Source organism: Dipodomys merriami, unplaced genomic scaffold (assembly GCF_024711535.1).
Source record: "Dipodomys merriami isolate MVZ:Mamm:240054 unplaced genomic scaffold, mDipMer1.0.p SCAF_19, whole genome shotgun sequence".
In the NCBI taxonomy this organism is placed as follows: Eukaryota; Metazoa; Chordata; class Mammalia; order Rodentia; family Heteromyidae; genus Dipodomys; species Dipodomys merriami.
In genome coordinates, this window is record NW_027203270.1 from 17,829,953 (window position 1) to 17,851,863 (window position 21,911).

Below are 21,911 nucleotides of genomic sequence, written 5' to 3' on the forward strand. Positions count from 1 at the left end.
GGCCCAGAGTTCAGGCCCAGGACTGGCAAAAAAAAAAAAAAAAAAAGACTGTATGCTGGCCACTGGTAATCCTGCCTATAATGCCTGTAATCCTAGCTGCTCAGGAGGATGAGATCTGAGGATCACAGTTTGAAGCAAGCTGGCCAAGAATGTCGACAGACTCTTATCTCTAGTTAACCACCAGAAAACCAGAAGTACTGTGACTCAAGGTGGTAGAGCACTAGCCTTGAGCAAAAGAGCTCAGGGATAGTGTCCAGGCTCTGAGTTCAAGCCACAATAATTGATCAAAACAAAGCAATTTATTGATCTAGATGCTCTATAATCTAAAAACCATGCTTCCAAGTCCGCTTAAGAGACTCATTTCCAATTAACCAGCAAAAAGCCAGAAGTGGAGATATGATTCTGGTAAGGGACAGTGACTAGGCCCTGAGTTCAAGCCCCAGTACTGGTAGAAAACAACAACAATAACAACAAAACAACCCTGTTTGTTAAGTGTATGCGTGAGGTTATTGAACACATAACTATCCACCAGGCATTGTTGGAAGGCACCGGAGACAGATCCTTCAGTGAACAAGTCAATCAAGGTAATGCCATGAGATCTCCCCAGTTGTGCCTGAGATGCCATTTGGGTTGGGTCGGGTCAAGGGACAGTGTGGGCTCCTAACTCCTATTTCCCCATTTTCCCTACTGGCCTCTGACTGAGCACCCTGAGGTGCTCAACTTTGGTTCCTTCATCCTCTCGTTAGGAATCTAAGTTCCAGGGCAGCTGGAACTCTCTCTGGCTCACAGCACAACGCAGCAAATGCTCCAAAGACCCAAGTTTGTGTCGTGGAGGCCCCCAGCTGCTCCGGGACACAGGTCTGTTTCGTGGGGGGCCACGGCTGCTCCATCCTCTGCTGCTGCCGCGGTGGACGGAGGGAGCCCGGGACAGCTCCTGGCAGAGAGCTGCAAGCTGAGAACCGTGAGGGAGGACATCCGAAGCCTACAGCACCTGGAGCTGTCCGCGCCCCGCCCCGCCCCGCCCCGCTGGCTCCGCCCCCCGGCCCCACCTCCGCCAGCCGCGGGTCCCTTTAAGGATGTCGGGGCCGCGCGGCCGCGTGGGGCGCGCGCCGCGGCCTCGCTCTGGGGCCCGAGCCTGCGCGCTCGCGCCCCGCGCGCCCTGCGCCCCGCGCCCCGCGCGCCCCCCGCGAGCCTCCCAGCGGCGGGGCTTCTCCTGCGCGGTGGTCATGGCTCCAGGTCGGCCACGGCAGGGCGGCGATTCCCAGACCCCGGGACCCACGGCGGGCGGCGGCGGCGAGGGGCCATGATCCGGCTGGGCAGCCGGTGCGCACGGTGGCCCCGCAGCGCGGCGGTCCCGACGGGGCGGCGCCGGGCTTCGGGGGACCCGAGGGGCCGGGCGGGGAGCCACCGCGCCCTGCGGGTGCTGGTGGACATGGACGGCGTGCTGGCCGACTTCGAGGGCGGTTTCCTCAAGAAGTTCCGCGCGCGCTTCCCGGACTTGCCCTTCGTCGCGCTGGAGGACCGGCGTGGTTTCTGGGTGACCGAGCAGTACGACCGCCTGCGGCCCGGGCTGAGCGTAAGCGACCCCTGCTCCGGCCCCCCTTCCCGCCCCCCGCCGGCCCAGACCCGGGCTCGGGGGCGCCTTTTGCGCGGGCTTTTGGAGACAAGCAACCTGTATGACCTTGGGCGGGTCACAAGCCCTAGCCTTGGGGTGGTCTTCTGGCAAAATAGGAGGGACCTGGGGAGGGCCAGGGGCCACAGCTCTCAGTTTCCCCAGCCATCACAGCCCGCTTCTAGCAATCTAACTATCTTCTCACTTTTAAATTCTTGCTATTTTTGGCTGTAAGTCGTTTGTTTCGTGCCTTGGTTTCTTTCTGCTCCGCACTGGTGTCAACAAACCGAGATCCTCTGGATCTCAGCCTCTCTTTTGTTGTTGTTGTTGGTCATGGGGCCTGAACTCTGGGCCTGGGCACTGTCCCTCAGTTCTTCAGCTCAAGCTCTACTACCACTTGAGCCACAGGGCCACTTCTGGCTTTTTCTGCATATGTGGTGCTGAGGAATCGAACCCAGGGCCTCATGCATGGAAGGCAAGCACTCTAACACAGACCCACCTTCCCAGCCCCTGAATCTCAGGCTCTTTTTTTTTTTTTTTTTTTTTTTGGGTCCGGTCGCGGGGCTTGAACTCTGGGCCTGGGCGCTGTCCCTCAGCTCTTCAGCTCAAGGCTAGTGCTCTACCACTTGAGCCACAGCGCCACTTCGGCTTTTTTCTTTTTGCTTATGTGGTGCTGAGGAATCGAACCCAGGGCCTCAGGCATGTAAGGCAAGTGCTCTACCACTGAGCCACCTTCCCAGCCCCTCTCAGGCTCTTGAGTAGTTAGGATTATAGCCACCAGCACCCACCATGTTACCTTTTTTTTTTTTTTGTCGGTGGTTGGACTTGAACTCAGGGCCTAGGTGCCACCCCTGAACTTTTTTGCTCAAGGCCAGTGCTCTAACACTTTGAGCCACACCCTCCAATTCTGGTTTTTGAGTGGTTAATTGGAGATATGAGTTTCACAGACTTTCCTAGATCTCAGTCTCCTGTATCGCTAGGATTACAGGTGAGCCCAGCACCTGCCCCCCCCTTTAATTTAAATAAGTTAAATGATATAAATTAAGTCCTCTTTTATCCCTAAGGCAGTCACACTGGCAATTAATTCTGCACTACTGATTGGATCAATGCCTTTACCCTCTTCCCTTCTTTATTGCTTTGGATGTAGAGTGCCCAGTGATAATGGTGGCTTAAAGATGATAATGCCAGTTAGGATACCACATAGGAATCAATAGTGATCACAGTAGATGCCACTGGAAACCACCCCCTCCCCCCAATGCCCTGCCTCCTAAGTCTAGCAGGGATAGCTAAAAATCCCAGGTAGGGATGTTTAAAATCAGAAACCTTGGTTTGTAAATTTCAACTGTTTTATGACGAGTTTATCAGGCATCTCTTGATTGGCCACATATGGTCACTACCAGAGGGTTTTGTGCTGAGGAGAAGGGTGTGATTATCAGAACCAGTTGTGTAGTCCCAAGTTCACTGCTTTATTTCATGTAGGTAGACATTGCTTATTTCCATTTTTGCTGAGGAGGAACTTTGCCCTAAGTCATGAGATAGTAAGGGGCCAAGGAAGACTGGAGACTTCAGTTTATCTGCTACACACACACACACACACACACACACACACACACACACACACACACACACACGCACGCACGCACACACACACGCACACACACACACGCACACGTACACACACACACACACTTTTAGCTTTCCAGACTCCAAGGTCTTGTTCTTTCTCTTGCTTTTTTTTTTTTTTCAGTCCTGGGGCTTGAACTCTGGGCTTGGGCGCTGTCCCTCAGCTCTTTTATTCAAGGTGAGCTCTCTACCGCTTGAGCTACAGCACCACTTCCGGTTTTTTGGTGGTTTATTGGAGATGAGTCTCATGGAGGGGCTGGGAAGGTGGCTCAGTGGTAGAGTGCTTGCCTTGCATGCATGAGGCCCTGGGTTCGATTCCTCAGCACCACATAAGCAAAAAAAGAAAAAAAGCCAGAAGTGGCACTGTGGCTCAAGTGGTAGAGCACTAGCCTTGAGCTGAAGAGCTGAGGGACAGCGCCCAGGCCCAGAGTTCAGGCCCCATGACTGGACCCAAAAACAAAACAAAGAGTCTCATGGACTTTTCCGGCTCTGAACCAGATCTCAGCCTCCTAAGTAGCTAGGATTATAGGCGTGAACCACTAACACCCGGCTTTTGCTGTCTTTATGAATGCCATTTCTTTTGACTTCAAAAAGCCACCTCCACAATAACTTGATTTGCTGAGGGGCAGAAAGCACCTGTTGTGGTGAGCTGGCCTCTCCTGGTGCTGAGACCTAATTAAAACTGATTCCAAATATTTTCCACATTCAGTTGGTAAACGAATGCCCCCTGCACTCTGTATTCTCTGATATTCAGGGTACTCTGGGAGATAAGGCAGAGGTGGAAAGAAAAGCTCATTTTAACCGTTGGGATAGATAAACTGAGCCCAGAGAGGAAGATTGCCTTGACTAGTGTTTCTTAGCAGATTAGTGTCAGGGAGGGCATGGGTGCTGAGAAGCTGTCCTTAGGTGCCAGGGCCTGCATACCTGTTATATCCTATAAGGACCTTGTAAGGAGAGGCTGGGTTCCCGTTTCCATTATGTAGATGAAAGTGTCTCTTTGAACAAGGTGGGAACTCAGGGTCACATAGCAAGGACCACCACTCTCTTACTCCCTCTAACTCCCTCTCTCCCTCCATGGGTGAGCTTTAAGTTCCGGTAGTGTCATTATTCTTCCATGGCCTTGAAGAAAATTTAGGCAGGGCAGTGTGTTACTACATACCTGTAATCCCAGCAGTTAGGAGGCAGAAGCAGAAGGATTGACAGTTGGAAGCCAATCCTGGGCAACATAATGAAATCTTGTCTCAAAAAAACTAAAAACATGCTGGAAGGTGGCTCAGTGGTAGAATGCTTGCCTTGCATGCATGAGGTCCTGGGTTCGATTCCTCAGTACCATATAAGCAGAAAAAGCTAGAAGTGGCGCTGTGGCTCAAGTGAGGGACAGTGCGCAGGCCCAGAGTTCAGGCCCCAGGACCAACAAAAAAAAAAAACCAAAAAACAAAAAAAACCACTCTTCCTTCTCTGTAAACTGGGGACAGCACTCCTAGGCCATTGTAGGCTGTGAAGCTCAAACAAGAGGTGTGCTATCTTAGTATTGCCATGCATTGGTCAACACTGGTTCAGCTGACAATGGGGTACTGCTGATGCCATATCTTGGCTGGACAGAGGCACTTCCTATACTGCACACTCAGGACCAAGGTTCCCTTCTTTTTTTGGGGGGGGGTCCGGTCGTGGGGCCTGAACTCTGGGCCTGGGCGCTGTCCCCCAGCTCTTCAGCTCAAGGCTAGCGCTCTACCACTTGAGCCACAGCGTCACTTCTGCCTTTTTGTTGTTGTTGTTCTGCTTATGTGGTGCTGAGGCATCGAACCCAGGGCCTTATGCATGCAAGGCAAGCGCTCTACCACTGAGCCTCCTTCCCAGCCCCAAGGTTCCCTTCTAAGTGCCTGAGATTTGTCACTTTCTCCTTGCCTGGCTCAACCATCTAAAGCAAAAAGCTTACCTAGGAGTTGGGAGATGAGATAAGGTGGGGGTGGGGGAATGGGGAGGAGGGAGTGGTGGTGTCTACCTTCTAGTTTGGCCACTGTTAGGCTATGTGACTTCAAGTAGATATCCTCCCCATTCTGAGCCTTAGCTTTCTCCTAGGAAAAATAAAGATCTATTTTGTTGTTTTTGTTTGTCTTTTCAGTTAGGGTCTTGCTATGTAGCTGAACACAAACTTGAACAACTCCTTTACCTCTCAAATGTTGGCATTACAGGTGTGTGTTACCACACTCAGCACAAGTGCCTGCATGTATGTATTTCTTTTCTTTTCTTTTTTTTTTTTTTTGGGTCCAGTCGTGGGGCCTGAACTCTGGGCCTGGGTGCTGTCCCTCAGCTCTTCAGCTCAAGGCTAGTGCTCTACCATAGCACCACTTCCGGTTTTCTGGTGGTTTCTTGGAGATAAGAGTTTCACGGGCTTTCCTGGCCGGGCTGGCTTTGAACCACGATCCTCAGACCTCAGCCTCCTGAGTAGCTAGGATTACAGGTATGAGCCACCGGCACCTGGCTTGATTTTTTTTTTTTTTTTGGTCGGTCGTGGGGCCTGAACTCTGGGCCTGGGTGCTGTCCCTCAGCTCTTCAGCTCAAGGTTAGCGCTCTACCACTTGAGCGTCAGCCCCACTTCCAGCTTTTTCTGCTTATGTGGTGCTGAGGAATCGAACCCAGGGCTTCATGCATGCAAGGCAAGCACTCTTTTTTTTTTTTTTTTTTTGGTCCAGTCGTGGGGCCTGAACTCTGGGCCTGGGCGCTGTCCCTCAGCTCTTCAACTCAAGGCTAGCGCTCTACCACTTGAGCCACAGCGCCACTCCTGGCTTTTTTCTTTTTGCTTATGTGGTGCTGAGGAATCGAACCCAGGGCCTCAGGCATGCAAGGCAAGCGCTCTACCACTGAGCCACCTTCCCAGCCCAAGGCAAGCACTCTTACCACTGAGCTACCTTCCCATCCCCCTGGCTTGATTTTAAACTTTATTTTATTTTATTTTATTTTTGGTCGGTTGTGGGGCTTGAACTCTGGGCCTGGGTGCTGTCCCTTAGCTCTTCAGCTCAAGGTGAGTGCTCTACCACTTGAGCTACAGCACCACTTCCAGTTTTCTGGTGGTTTATTGGAGATAGGAGTCTCACAGTCTTTCCTGCCAGGGCTGGCTTTGAACTTTGATCCTTAGATCTCAGCCTCCTGAGTAGCTAGGATTACAGGCGTGAGCCACCAGCGCCCAGCGATTTTAAACTTTATAATCAACAAAACCTCCCTGCCTTTTTATAGTGTATATTGATATCTTAACACATAGCCCAGCTAAAAGCACAGCTGTTCTGGTTGCATGCAGTGAAGAGTAAAACTTTCCCAATTGTCTTTATACCCTGACTTCCTTACCGCTTGCTCCTGATACCAGGCACACTGAAGGTTCTCTGAATTGCTTTAGCTCTCAACTGTAATGACTACGATGGCTAGGCTTGTACACCCTTAGAACAACTACCTTACTGCCCATGTGGATCATGCCTAGCAAATATGTGGTTCATGATCCCTGGCATCAGGTCCCAGAGAGCACTAGGTGTCTCTCCTATCGCTGACATAGGAGCCCATGGCCTGACACTTTATCTGGTCACTGCTGGATCTTAGTAGAAATCACATCTTCCCTGGAAAGAGAGAGAGTGCACTCACACGTGTGCTCTTGCCCTCTCCCTTCCTCCCAGGAGACATCCCCAGAGGTGAGGGTAAGGTAAAATCTCCTTTCCCAGCCAGCGGGGGTCAGTGAGAGGCCCAGGACCCGGCAGGTAACCCCGTCTCTCTCTACTTCTCAGGAGAAGGCCATCAGCATCTGGGAGTCAGAGAATTTCTTCTTTGAACTGGAGCCTCTGCCAGGAGCCGTGGAGGCTATGAAGCAGATGGCCAACCTCCAAAAGTAAGTTTGCCCACGCAGGGGACCTCACTGTACAATCTACACCTCCTTCCTGCCACCCAGCCCTTGGTTGTCCTCAGCCCTGAGCAGCACTCTGGTTAAAACCCTACTACACAAGGCACTCACAAGTCAGTGCCTCACAGCATAGGGGCTGACAGTCCCCAGCAGGCATGAAGCAAGTTGGGGAGTGAGGGTAGAAGACCCCAGACCATGCTAAATGCTGAGGAGAGATGGGGAGCAGGAGGTTGGAAGGGAAGGTCTAGGAAGGCTGGAGATGTCATTTGAGATCTACTGAAATGAGAGGTTCCTCAGGCTGAGCCCCTCCCAATAGCCTCAGCGCACAGTCCCCAGAGACCATGAGCAACGTGTGATGAGCTTCTCTGGGACCTTGTGTAAAAAAAATCTGTGACTTATGGTTCTTACCCTGTACAAGTCACTATCTAAAGTGGCTTTTGATGGTGTTTAGAGTATTCACAAACTTGTATGGCCATCGCCACTAATGGTTTCAGAACCATTTTTTCACTGCAGTATAGAAAACCCTGGTTGCTTTAACAGCACCCAGCCACACCTGCTCTTCTGCAGCCTCTGCCACCACTCATCTCCCCTGTCTCTAATGCTTTGCCTCACCTACACAATTCATGTAAATGCCATCATACAGTATGTGGTCTTTTGGGGCTGGCTTCTTCACTTAGTGTAATGATTCCAGGGTTCATCCATTTCATGTAATGATTCCAGGGTTCATCCATTTCGTGTGCGTGCGCGCGTGTGTGTGTGTGTGTGTGTGTGTGTGTGTGTGTGTGTATGAGAGAGAGACACACACACACAGACAGAGAAAGAGTGAGAGTCATTGGAGACTGAACTGGCCTCATGTATATTAAACAAGTGCTTTACTGCTAAGCTACATCCTCAGTACAATGCTTATGCTTTCCTTTTTTCATGGGTGTGCTCAGGGTACTTGGATCTGAACTCAGGACCTGGGCCCTGTCCTTTAGCTTTTTCACTCAAGACTGGTAGTTGGCCACCTTGACCATAGCTCCACTTCTGGCTTTGTGGTGGTTAACTGGAGACAAAGAGTCTCACAGGCCTGGTGCCGGTGGCTCCAGCACCATGATCTTTCTGAGTATCTAGCATTAATGCCTGCACTGTGCATTTTCTACTTTTGTTATTTCTTTTTTAAAAATTTTATTGTAAAGGTGATGTATAGAGGGGTTACAGTTACATAAGTAAGGCCATGAGTACATTTTTTTGGAATAGTGTTACCCCCTTCCTTTGGATTTTTTTTTTTTTTTTTTTTTGGTCGGTCGTGGGGCTTGGGCGCTTTCCCTGCGCTCTTCAGCTCAAGGTGAGCGCTCTACCTCTTGAACCACATTGCCACTTCTGGTTTTCTAGTGGTTTATTGGAGATAAGAGTCTCATGGACTTTCCTGCCCGGGCTGGCTTTGAACTTCGATCCTCAGATCTCAGCCTCCTGAGTAGCTAGGATTACAGGTGAGCCACCAGCGCCCGGCTCCTTTGGATATTTTTAACTTATCGAATATATCCTCCTAGTAAGTCAAGAAGCATCTGCATATAGAAAAGAACACTTTTTGCCAGGCACTAGTGGATTATACCTGTAATCCTAGCTACTCAGGAAGCTGAAACCTAAGGATCCAGGTTCAAAACCACCCAGGCAGGAAAGTCCCTGGGATTTTTATTTCCAATTAACTACTTAAAGCCAGAAGTGGAGCTGTGGCTCAAGTGGTAGAGTCCCAGCTTGGGTGAAAAAAGTAAGGGACAGTGCCCAGGTCGAGCAAGCTCTATGACTAGTGTGCATGCACATGCAAATCCATGCACACACAGAGTAACTGAAGTGCTCACTCCAGCAGCCTATGTACTAAAACTGGAACCACACAGAGAGTAGCTTCCCTCCTTGTGCAAGGACAACATGGAAATTTGTAAAGCAGTCCATGTTTTTTTTTGAAAAAAAAAATGATTTTACAAAGCATATTTTCCAAAGATAGAATACCTTATAGTAGAGTTTGAGGAATGGAATACTCTAGTAATGAACTAGATAATGTCAAAATGATTATCCCATTCTAGAGGGAAAATAGTTGGGAGTCAAGGCCATTTGCTTGAAGTACTTTCATAGTAACCAGAATGTCCAACACAGTGGGGCTCAGGGTCCCAGAGGTACAACCTGCGTGCCTTTCTGATGAACTTAGATAAATCTGGAATAGTTTGTTTGGTGGGGCCCTGGTGCTCCTTCAGCTCTTCAGCTCAAGGCTAGTGCTCTACCACTTGAGCCACAGCACCACTTATGGTTTTCTGGTGGTTTATCCTGCCCGGGCTGGCTTTGAACCGCAGTCCACAGATCTCAGCCTCCTGAGTAGCTAGGATTACAGATATGAACGACCAGCGCTTGGCCCTGAATTTCCTGTTCTATCAGCCTTCAGTTGCTTGGTTGCAGGTGGGAAGAATTGGGTAGTTGGGTTCTTTCAGTATCTGCCCAGACCTCCCCCAGAGAGATACAGGTAGAATGCATCACAGAGTCCTAGCTGGGCAGAGTTGGGGAGCAAGGGATCCCACAAAACTGGCGAGTTGTCTGTCTAGATGAGGCAGAAGAATTGCATCCGGGATGTTGGAAGACGTGCCAGAGACTTTAGAGGTGGTGGCTGGCCAGGACAAGTGTGAAACTGAAATTTAGGCAGCAGCGAACGGAACCCCCAGCCCTGCTGGTGGAGAGTGGTACTCCCCAGCACCAGGGAAGAGTGGAAGTATTGAGGGGTAAGAGGCACATGTGTGGGTGTGTACTGTATGCTGCCACTGAGCATCCTGACACCTGGTAGATGTCGGCATGGAGCCAGTGAGTAAAGAAGATAGTGGAGGGATGTAAATGGCAGATGAGAGCAGCAAGGAAGTGCTGGGGCAGGCTGGCGGAGGGAGGCAGGGGCATGTTGGTGAAAGGTCTGTGGCCCAAGCCTTAAGACTCAGGGATTTAGAAGGGACAGGGGAGAAAAGGCAGAGATGCTTTTCTCTGAGGTTTTTTGGGTTATGAGGAAGAGCAGGCCTCATTTGAGAGGGCTCCTCACAGGAGGTAAGCAGACCGCTGTGTGATGCCACCTTTTATTTATTTATTTTTTTTGGGTCCGGTCGTGGAGCCTGAACTCTGGGCCTGGGCGCTGTCCCTCAGCTCTTCAGCTCAAGGCTAGCACTCTACCACTTGAGCCACAGCGCCACTTCCGGCTTTTTTCTTATGTGGTGCTGAGGAATTGAACCCAGGGCCTTGAGCATGCAAGGCAAGCGCTCTACCAGTGAGCCACCTTCCCAGCCCAGTGATGTCACCTTTTGCAGAAGCAGGGATGAGAACCTTGGGGCAGAGGCCGAAGATTTAGGGCCACAGCAGGTACAAAGGGCACACGGAGCATGCAGAGTCCATGAAGCGAGGCAATGAAAACAGCAGTCACCATGTCCCAGGGACCCACAGGCTTCCGGGGACCAGAGAGGAAAACACAAGTCTTATAGCTCAGCTTGAGGGACCAGCAGGTATGGTGCCAGAGGCACACACTGGCACTAATGAAGATGTTTTGAGCCAGAAGACACTGGTAGTAAGGGACCCTGGTCCTGAGGGGAGGAGAAGGCACTTGGGAGGTTAGTCTGGGTCAAGGTCAGCTCTCCTACAGATAGCTGGGACTAGCCATGACTGTGGGAGGCACAGCCCTCATGCAGTTCCCATACTGCTCTCAAGGAGCCACAGCTGGAGAGCTTGGCTCCCACATAGCCTACAGTTGGAAAACTTGCCCGAACTACAGAAATTCCTCCTCATAGGTTTCTTTCCTTATTCCTTGCTTCCTTGCACTGCCCAAGGCCCCAGTTCTCATCCTTGTACTTTTCCTTTCTCTGTTTTTGGTTCTGGGGTGTCTAACTCTAGATCTTTTTTTTTTTTTTTTTTTTTTTTTTTTTGTCAGCAGTGGGTTTTGAACTCTGGGCTTGAGCACTGTCCATAAGGCTTTTTCAGCTCAAGATTACCACTTTGAGCCACAGCACCACTTCTGGTTTTCTGGGAGTTAATTGGAGATAAGCATCTCAAAGACTTTCCTGCCCAAGCTGGCTTTGAACAATGATCCTCAGATCTCAGCCTCCTGAGTAGCTAGAATTACAGGCGCCCAGCTTTAGCCCTAAGTGTTATGAATACAAGGTACATGCACTACGGCCCCTGAACTATAGCCAACCCTTTGCAGTTTTTTTTTTTATGTTGGTTGTTGCCAAATGTCTTTCTCTCCTTTAGTTTTCTATTGAGATTTTGGAGAGTTTCTCATTAACTCAGCAGTCCAGTGCCCATCCTTGAGCTTCTTGCCTATGGTCAGGGTGGAGTCACTTACAGCTGCCCAGGGCTACTGAGTAAGACAGAAATACAAGCTGAAGTCTTGGTGTGGAACACTGGGTTTCTCCCATAACTGGTGCAGGCTCAGACCTGCCCCACTGAAGGCTGGGAGGTGGAGAGGTGTGGGGTAATGGCTGCTGGCTCACTGTCCTATCTTTCCTGGCAGCACTGATGTCTTCATCTGCACAAGCCCCATCAAGATGTTCAAGTATTGTCCTTATGAGAAGGTAAGGTGTTCCATCTTGCTCTAGGCTGGCCATATGTGCCCTGTGCATCCCAGGCAAGGGCTGCTGGGCGTGGACTGGTAGACTGGGGCCCCCTCCATACTCCCTGATTCTGTGTCAGCAGCTCTGCTCCTGAGGCAGCCTCTAGCACCAGCTTAGGTGGTGCCCCTTGCTCTGGAAGCAGGCTCAGTAGGAAAGTATCCCTCTTGTTCATCAGATGCACCTGGCCCAGAAGAAGCTAGGTGATGGAGGCAGCAGAGAGGGAGGCAAAGGAGAAACAGAGGCTCACGGACATCTTTACATTAAAAACCTCCCTCCTGGTGCTGGGAAGGTGGTTCAGTGGTAGAGTGCTTGCCTTGCATGCATGAGGCCCTGGGTTTGATTCCTTAGCACCACACAAGCAGAAAAAGATGGAAGTGGTGCTGTGGCTCAAGTGGTAAGAACTAGCCTTGAGCTGAAGAGCTGAGGGACAGTACCCAGGACTCAGAGTTCAACAAAAACAAAACACAAAACAAAAGCCCCCCTCCCTTTTTTTTATGGTAGTGGGAATGAACTAAGGGCCTGGCATAGTTTAGGCAAGGGCTCCACTCTGAACTATATCTTTAGCTCTGTATGAAAAGTCTCACCAAAAGCCAGGCATGGTGGTACATGCCTGAAATGCCAGCACTCAGGAAGCTAATGCAGGAGGATGGAGCCTGAATTCTCGGACAGCTTGGGCCACATAGCATGACCTTATCTTAAAAGTAAAAGTCTGATCAAGGAGAAATGGCTAAAGTTCATTTTGCTACATACATACTCTTTGTTGCTATTAAAAAGAAGTAGAATTATAGGGAAATGGAGACCTTTCTGGAAATTGAGAAGCTATAGTTACTGGGGTTTAGAGGCAAGGTATATAATCTAGGAGGTGGGGCACAGGGATGGAGGACTCAGGACTTGGCCCCTCTCCAGGGTTTCCCAGTAGCTTCTCTCCAGCCCACCCAGGCCTCTCCTGTTCAGGGGTTAAAACCTTTAAGCAAAAGTTCTGCTGAGTATCTCGACCTTCCTCTCCTCCCACCTCCACACTCAGTGGAAGAAGTGCCTTCCCATGTTTCAGCCCCATAGGTGACTGACAGACCTCTTAGCTTAAGACCTAGGGGCCAGGTGACTTGATAGCTCCAAGGCCAGGATGGCTCCAAGGCCTTCCCCACATAAAAACCACCTGTGGATGCTTATACAGATGGTACTTTCACATATGTTACATTCCTTTTTTTTTTTTTTGGTTGGTTGTGGGACTTGAGCTCTGGGCCTTGGGTGCTGTTTCTGAGGTCTGTCCCTGAGTTCTTCAGCTCAAGGCTAGTGCTCTACCACTTTAAGCCACAGCGCCACTTCTGGTTTTCTGGAGATTAATTGGAGACAAGTGTCATGGATGAACCACAATTCTCAGATCTCAGCCTCCTGAGAAGCTAAGATTACAGGTGTGAGCCACCGGCACCCAGCTTATGACTTGGACTTTAAATCATCTCTAGGTGACTCATACTAAATAAAGCGTCAGCGCTGTGGGAATAGCATTGTGCAGTATTATTTAGGGAGTCATGAGAAGTCTGCACATGTTCAGTACACGTGCAGTTTTAGTCTATGGTTGGCTGAGTGCATGGATGAAGAGGGACTAGAGGCAGACTGTATTTATTGGAGTGAGATTGGCAGGCAGGTTTCTAATCACCCATTTCTGTGGCTTTGTACAATATCTATATGCCGACCACCCTCTGCTCTATGCATCCCAACCCCCTGTGTCATCCCTTCCTTCCAGTCTAGTTCCTGAGAGTTTTCTTTCTAAAACATCCTGGCATGTCTGCTTGTCTCCTCTGCCTGCCATCACTCCAGTATTTCCTCCCAGAACTCTTCACATCAACTCCAAAGCAACAGAGCTGATGAGGCCTTTCATAAGGCGTATTGTGTGGGCCCATGTGAATGATCTCCCTTTAAAAAGACCTATGCAGCTGGGTGTTGGTGGCTCATTCTAGCTACCAGGAGGCTGAGATCTGAGGATCACAGTTCAAAGCCAGGCCAGGCAGGAAAGTCTGTGAGACTGTCTCTAATTAACCAGCAGAAAACTGGAAGTGGTGCTCTGGCTCAAATGGTAGAGCACTTGCCTTGAGCTGAAGAACTCAGGGACAGCACCCAGGCCCAGAGTTCAAGCCCCAGGGAACAGATGATACTACACAAAAGAAAATGTACTTATTTCCGGATATATGTAAAGGTAACCCCACTGTATATGACCTCTAAAACAACAATAAATTGGGAAAAATAATACCTATGCAAGCCTGGCACTATTGGTTTACATTTGTAATCCTAGCTACTCAAGAGCTGAGATCTGAAGATCATGGTTCAAAGCCAGCCCTGTCAGTCTTTGAGCCTGGTATCTCTAATTGACCAGCAAAAAGCTAGAATTAGAGGTATGGCTAAAGTGGTAGAGCACCAGCTCTGAATGAAAAAGCCAAGTAAGAATGTAAGGCTCTGGCTGGGCACTGGTGGCTCACGTCTGTAATCCTAGCTACTCAAGAGGCTGAAATCTGAGGATTGCAGTACAAAGCCAGCCCAGGCAGGAAAAGTCTGTGAGACTCTTATTTCCAATAAACCACCAGAAAACCAGAAGTGGCGCTGTGGCTCAAGTGGTAGAGCGCTTGTCTTGAGCTGAAGAGCTGAGGGACAGCGCCCTGGCCAGAGTTCAAGCCCCACAACCAGAAAAAAAAATCCTATGCAAATTTCTTTTCTTTTTTGTCGGTCCTGCGGACTGAACTCTGGGCCTGGGCACTGTCCCTCAGCTCTTGAGCTCAAGGCTAGCTTCTACCACTTGAGCCATAGCGCCACTTCTAGTTTTTTTGTGTTTTCTTTTTCTGCTTATGTGGTGCTAAGGAATTGAACCCAGGGCTTCATGCATGTGAGGCAAGCACTCTACCACTGAGCCAACTTCCCAGACCCCTATGCAAATTTCTGACCCTGCCTTCATGGCCTGCCTATCTGTCTCCAGCCACAGTGCTTCTTATCTTTTTGTTTCTGTGTTGTCACTCTGCTTGGATGTCTCCCACAATTCCAGACCACCAAGCCTAAAGCACCTTCATGTTGCATCTAGTTCTGTCTCTTGTCCTTTGTTCTTTATGAACGACCCAACACCACTAGGATAGTCATGTGACTTTATCTCTGACATCTGTGAGGGTGTTAACTGGCCTTCCTATTCCCTGTTGATTCCAGCCTCCCAGAGCAGGGCCAGGCTCTTGGGTAGGAGCACTGGGCATTTCGTTTTGGATGACTAGATCTATGTGTTCAACCAGAGAGTTGTCATAAAACCACTTCTATTTATTTGAAACTTTATTATGCCAGGGACTCTTTTCATTATGACTTCTACACTTATAGCTGCTCCCTGGGAGACAGGCATGCTTTTATGATTTGATAAAGAAATTGAGACCCAGATTGTGAAGGCAGCCCATTCAATGGGCCTAACAATAACACAGCCAGAGGGGCCAGTCCACATCTGCCACCCTGAGCTGGACTCTCAGCCAGCCTCCATCTCATGCAAGCAGCACATTAGAGGAGCAGGTGACAGTTAGCAAGGGCTTTAACCTGAGCACATGTAGGGCTTATTAGAAGGATGTTGGAACTAAAACTATAGAGCATCTGGATATTCAGCAAAGATGCATCTAGGACCCTGAGATCATATGGATCTCCATTAATGGCTTTTGCCACCAAGCTTCACAGTCCAGAGAGAATCTAATTTGTGATTTGCCCTATCTCCCATCACAGGTGGGGTCTCTGGGCTGAGCATGAATACCCCACCCTGCAGCCCAGGGATGGGTTGAATACAGCCCCACCAGCTACCTTCTTTGTAGGGATTGGGAACTGTGGGCATGGAAACCCAAGGGGGGAAGGACGGGGCTCAAAGGTCCTGCCAGGTCACCATTCATGGCTGACTGGGGCAGTGATGGTGGCTATGTCACCCAAATAAAAGAAAAAGTAGAAACCCATTTCTACACTCCTGCCACCTAGAGGAAGGAATGCTGCTAGCATCTGACATGTTCCCTTCCCAGTTTTACTCAGATGCCCATTAATAATACATGCATTTTAATAAAGCTTAAATCTCATATGGCTTAATATCATTTTTCAACCTGATACTATATTTTTAGTATTTTTTTCTGTCAAACACTGCTCTTTAAAAAAACTGCTGTTGGTAGCTGGTGATGTCTATTAAAAAAGTCTTTGTGTTATTATGTTCTTAGAGTAACTTCCAAAAATAGGGCCCCATAAGGGAAGGGATGACTCTTGCATGGACCACCTATGAAATCACATCCGTTTCCCACGACAGCAGTGGTTAGAGTCCTCAACTCTCACCAGGGACCAGGCTGGGTCACATAGGGTCACTTGGTAGAGGAAACGAGACACTGTAAAAGGTCACGAAGATAGGAAAGTATGCAGTGTACTTGAGGAACTCTGTATTGAGTCTGAGTCTTGCTGGATTTTGTCTCGCCAGCCTAGGCTACTGGGCCTGACTGGAAAGGGTGGTTGGGGCAGGGCCAAGCTATGTGCATTAACTTCTTCACAAGCTCCTACCCATTTGAGACGGAAGTAGCTCCTCTGCTTCCTCAACCCACCCATCCCTGACCCCCATACACAGGCAGACAGGTCTCCCTGGCTGGTGGTGGCTGGGGGAGGTGGCTGTTCATGGTTCCTCTGCCCCATGCTGGGGCTGGTCTCAGGACCTGTGTGTTAGGATGTGTTGCCCTCATGGTAGCCTAGTCTGTACTCAGACCCTAGACCACTCACAGAGCTCCAGGGTCAACTCTGCCCACTGAAGCAGATCATCTGGTATTATAAATGTGTTTCTGTGAGCAATGTCCCTGGAGCTGATTCCCTTTAAAGGCCTTGTCAGGGACCAGGAACCCAACTGACAGCTGCTAGCTCACCCTCAGTCACATGCTGTGAGTCAGGGCAGGGCTCTATCCAGGCATCAGACTTTCTTTCTGCCTGATGCTAGCCAACATTACCCCCAGACTTGAGGATAGCATCTGACTGGCAGGTACCACATTGACAGGTTGTGTGGGTGTCTGAGGTGCACATGGCCTTCACAGCAGCCTTACTGAGACTGCCCTTACCCTTTCTCACAGACAATAAAACTGAGGCATGGGGGGGGGGGGAGTTGCTAAGCAACTTGCCTATGGTCAGCAGCAGGAAGCAGTGAGCCAAGGCTGGAGACTCCTGGTTCCCCAGGCCTCATCCATCTCTTCTCAGGCTCCACCTGACCTGGAACAGAAGTAGCATGACTCTTGCTTTATTTCTCCCCAGAAGAAAAAATTTTAAACTCTATGGCAAGGTGTTGTGCACAGGTGTGACATTTTCTCTGTCCTTTTCTAGTCCAATGAAGGGGTAATGGTGCACGGAGTGGGGGCTGGGTGGGAAGGGGAGCATATTCTGGTGCTTTGAAGGCTGGTTTCCAGGTGACATGTCTGCCAGAGTCTGCTTTGGATTTTAGGAATGAGTGTTAAACAATCCCCCTCCCCTCTGCCCCCCCAGACTTGAACCTCTTTCTTTCATCTCAAATAGGAATGTAGGCCAGCTTCTAAACTTAGGAAGATAATGAATCCAGGGAAACTCAGTGGTAGAGCACTTGCCTATACCTCAAGACAAAGATAATGAATTAAAGTTCTTTTTACATTTTACACTCACTTGTCTAGCTGCTGCCAGTTTAATGACCTGTGGTAAGACATGTGTTAATAGACTTGGGGTGTCCTTTCACCATGTAAAGAAGCCATAGGTTCTTCCACGGATTGGGGTTAGAGTCACACTGCCTACAATGTAGGGGTTCACCTGCTGGGGCTGCCTGGTACCCTCACACTAGGGCTCATGGTGGGCCATACCAGTTGTCTGTGTCTGTTACTTTATAAAGAGAAGAGTTTTTTAATTTGACTCACAGTTTTGGAGGCTGACAAGTCCAAGATTAGGCTCTTGGCATCTGCTCAGCATGTGATGAGGCCTCGTGAGGTTTTAACCCATGGAGGAAAGCAAAAGGAAATCCAATGTCAGGGTCGCTAATCCATTCCTGAGAGAGTGAGAACTGACCCACTACCTCAGACAGTGATCTCCATTCTTAAAGATTCCACCCTGATGCCAGGTGCTGGTGGCTTATACCTGTAATCCTAGCTACTCAGGAGGCTGAGATCTGAGGATAGCGGTTCAAAGCCAGCCCAGGCAGGAAAGGCTGTGAGACTCTTATCTCCAATTAACCACCAGAAAACCAGAAGTGGTGCTGTAGCTCAAGTGGTAGAGTGATTGCTTTGAACTGAAGAGCTGAGGGACAGCTCCCGGACCCAGAGTTCAAGCCCCACAACCCGGGAGTGGCGGGGAGGGGGGTGTATGTGTGGGGGGAGACTCCACCCTGAGCTAAACACTGTCCTCATGCCCCACCTCCTGCAGGCTCTTCTCCAGAAACTCCTTCCACAGACCTCACCCACCACAGACCCCTACCACTGTCTCACCTGAGACTTTAGCTCCAACCTGAGTTTTAGTGGGACAGACCTTCAACCTGTAGCTCCAATATTTATTTAAAAATTTGATGTTTCATGCTGATAGGTATGGGGCTATAGGAACATTCTATAGTGAGGTGTGGTAATGGTCTCATAATGCCAGGGATATACTAAGCTGTGTTCATGGGAATGGTAATTCAAAATGACTACAAAAGGGGAATGGAAACAGCTTTCTTAATATAAAATGACTGCATGAAGAACAAAGTCTTAATTTTTGCCAGAGATTTTAGAAAGTCTCACCTAAAGCTAAAGGAAACAGAGCGAGGCACTACTGTCTGCTGGCTTCACCCACATGACAGTTTTAGAATACTCCGCAGCAGGGTGGGTGTCCTTGTTTGGTGGGGGGACCTTTATCAGGATCAGCTGTACTGTGACACAATGGTTACATTAGAACAATTGTAAGTGTGTGGACTTCATAGCCTGTGAACGACATCTAAAGTTATTGTTCAGCTGGCTAATGTTTCCCAAGTGGACTGTGCTACTTAAATCTGGCCATTTCATCTTCACAACAGGGGTGGTGGATAAAGTGTGTGGTACCTCTCTAGGGCCTTAGGTCAAGCTGCCCATCCTGAAACCTCTGGGCTTGATGGTAGTAGTCTTCTAGTCTTGTATGCCACCCATCCCTGGGGCCTGAGGCTGCCTGGGCTCTGCTTCTCTGAGTGGACTTGGGGAGGGGCCCATCCAACCTTTGCATAGTGTGGACCATGTCTGGCTTGGACAATCCATCTCTGAGATTTGAGTTTGATCCTCAGCCTGAAAGCCACGTGACTTGGGGAGGGCGGGGAGGTGAAGTGGAGAACCTCCCTGTCTGTCCCTTTGCTTCTGTTTTTGGAACAGCTCTAGTCTTGGCTCATGGGGTGGTGGGTTTCATGAAGTCTCCTGCTTTCCCTCCAGGTTGTCTTGGAGTCAGGGCCTCCTGGGGTCCCTCCAACAACTCTTTATCTACATGGAATTTTATTTTATTTTTATTTTTTCTTGTGCTGGTACTGGGTCTTGAACTCAGGGTTTGGGCTTTGTCCCTACTCAAGGCTGGCACGCTACCACTTAAGCACAATCTCCACTTCTGGCTTTTTAGTGGTGAACTGGAGATAAGAGTCTCATGGACTTTCTTGCCTGGGTTGGCTTTAAACTGCAACCCTAAGATCTCAGTCTCTTGAGTAGCTAGGATTACAGGTGTGAGCCACTGGCACCTCGCATAGTGTTCTGTTTTTGAGATGGTCTCAGATTTATAATCCTCCTAAGTGCCAGGATTACAGGTGTGGCCACCACACCTGGCGTTTAACAGCATCTTATAATGAGCAGAAAGTGTAAATTTTTAGCTTTTCTATTTAGGTCTGGGTTTCAGCAGTGACTCCGCCGTACTCTAACTATAGAATATGGATAAGAGATGTGTCCCTCTGAGCGTCAGCTTCTTGAGCTGACCAGTCTTCCTCCCAGCCCTCCGTGTTAGCCCCCTTCCTTCCCTTGTCAGTGCTGAGGTCCTAGGCCGACCCCCTCCACCTATCTGATGTCACTTTCTTCTCATCTTGTCCTTGCAGTATGCCTGGGTGGAGAAGCACTTAGGCCCTGACTTTCTGGAGCAAATAGTGCTCACCAGAGATAAGACTGTAGTCTCTGCTGACCTTCTCATCGACGACCGGCCAGACATCCTAGGCAAGTGTCTTGTGGTAGGGGGAGGAGCAGGTGGGCTGACCTGGGCCTCATGCCCCCCTCCTCTGAGGGATACTCCCTTGGCCGCTTCCTTGGGCCCGCTGCCCAATCCGTCTCACCAGGTGTTTGTCACATGTCCAGTCTGGAGCTGCAAGTGTGGATATTCAAAGAGCCTGTGCGGTTGGTGTCAGCCACTCCAGTCCAGCACAGGTGGCTGAGCAGGGCAGACTGGCAAAGACCCTTCAGCCGCAGGGTGGAGATGAAGTCACAGAAACTGTGCAGAGCAGTTCCTGTGTGTGAGTCCTCACACCATCTGCCAGATGGGTGCTTGTGTGAGCCCCGGGCTCTGGACTGAGATGCCGCTTTCCCATACAGGTGTGGAGGCACAGCCCACCTGGGAGCATATCCTCTTCACAGCCTGCCACAACCAGCACCTGCAGCTGCAGCCTCCTCGCCGCAGGATGCACTCATGGGCGGACGACTGGAAGGCCATCCTGGATAGCAAGCGGCCCCGCTGATCCTCCTCTCCTACGGCCTCCACCTCAGGGTTCCCAGCGGGGGCCTGTGGGGTCCAATGGCTAGTGCTCTGGACTGGGGGTTCCTTCACAGCCAGGCCAAGGTGACTTCCTGCTGCATGTCCCCTTCCCCAGCCCTGCCAGGCCTTAACCTGATCTGAGGGCAGGGCTGGGCACTAGGGACCCTGCTCCCAGGTAGTTCTGATGACCTCAGCCAGTGGCTCCTTGCTGCCAAGGACCCCTGGGCATCACTTCAGGAAGGAGCTGAGGCCATTGTTCAGGTGTACCCTCGGGGGAGGTTCCTTAGCTGTTGGAGTACCCTGTCCTAGAGCTCACAGCCCATTAGCAAGGAGGGCCAGGAACATGATGTTGGACATGAGGTACCTCCGGTGGGCAGGAGCCCTCACTATCTCCATATGGTACCTGGCCTGCCTGCCACCTCATCTGCTCTCTCTACCTGGTCCATCATGTATCAGTACACTCAGCAGCTTCCAATGGCTCCCAGGCTCTGTGCTGGGGGATGATATGCTGGCCCTGCCTGTGGACCAGCACCAGAGCCGCTCCCTTCCTATCTCCAGACCCCACGCGGGGCCCAGCAGGAGTCAGCAGGCTTGATGTTCAATGAACGCATGAGAAATAAATTGTTCACACGTAACCTTATGTTTTGGCCTCTTCTCACTATACCCCAAGGTATTCTAGTGTATAGTCCTAAGGAACTATGTCACAGGAGTGTTTGGGGTGGGGATTCCACACCCTGAAGAGCTGGGATGAGGGGTACAGTCCCCTGTGCTTGGGCCTTGCACAGGATGCCACATGGGGCCAAGGCAAGATGGCCCTGAGGGTGGCGGGGGTGGTGCCTATGGAATGCTGGACCCTACCCTGCTTTCAAGCCCCTTTCTCTAAACCACATCCCTCTCCCCACTTCTGGCCATACAGGTGTAGGCTGGTCCTGTCCTCTGTGTTCCCAAGACAAAATAAGATCTGGAAAACTGTGATTATAGCCTCTGCTTTTGACACTTGGTAAGAGACAACCTGAACCAGCTACTGCCTAAAACTGGCCTCAGTCCTACAGTCCTCCCCGCTCTGCCTCCTTAGTGCTGGAATTAGAGGCATGTGCCACTATACCCAGTTCCTGATGTCTTCTTGAGATTTAGGAGCTGGCATCCTTGAAGAGCGTATAGATTGCCCACACCCCTAACTTGTCCCATGGAAAGCTGGGCTCTCCTGGAAAGCTGTATGGCATCAGTACCATGACGAGCACTCCTTGGGCTGCCTGGGGGTGGAGCCAGTTGGAGAGAATACAAGGGGAAGGATGTCAGCCCAGCTTTTTAGCTTTCCAGCTTTCCAGCTTGGAGTCTTACGAGTTTAGTATAGGCCACCCCAGCTCAGGGAAAGGGGGCCTCTCTGGGTTTGGCCAGCCCCCATTTTTTTTGGGGGGGGGAGGGTCCGGTCCTGGGGCCTGAACTCTGGGCCTGGGCGCTGTCCCTCAGCTCTTCAGCTCAAGGCTAT

General features: G+C 50.2%; 1 protein-coding gene across 2 annotated transcripts; it reads left to right on the forward strand.

Moving 5' to 3' along the window:
- The first annotated feature begins 1,204 nt into the window (after positions 1–1,204).
- Positions 1,205–21,057, forward strand: Nt5m (5',3'-nucleotidase, mitochondrial). Of its 2 annotated transcripts, XM_070026779.1 has the most exons (5): positions 1,211–1,576; positions 7,006–7,106; positions 11,629–11,689; positions 19,776–19,890; positions 20,263–21,057. In XM_070026779.1, the coding sequence occupies exons 1-5, from the start codon at positions 1,304–1,306 to the stop codon at positions 20,403–20,405; spliced, it is 693 nt and encodes a 230-aa protein (XP_069882880.1). In that variant the 5' UTR covers positions 1,211–1,303; the 3' UTR covers positions 20,406–21,057. The 2 variants fall into 2 exon arrangements, with proteins under 2 accessions (XP_069882881.1, XP_069882880.1); XM_070026780.1 differs by lacking the exon at positions 19,776–19,890 and having other exon boundaries at positions 1,205–1,576.
- Positions 21,058–21,911: the final 854 nt, after the last annotated feature.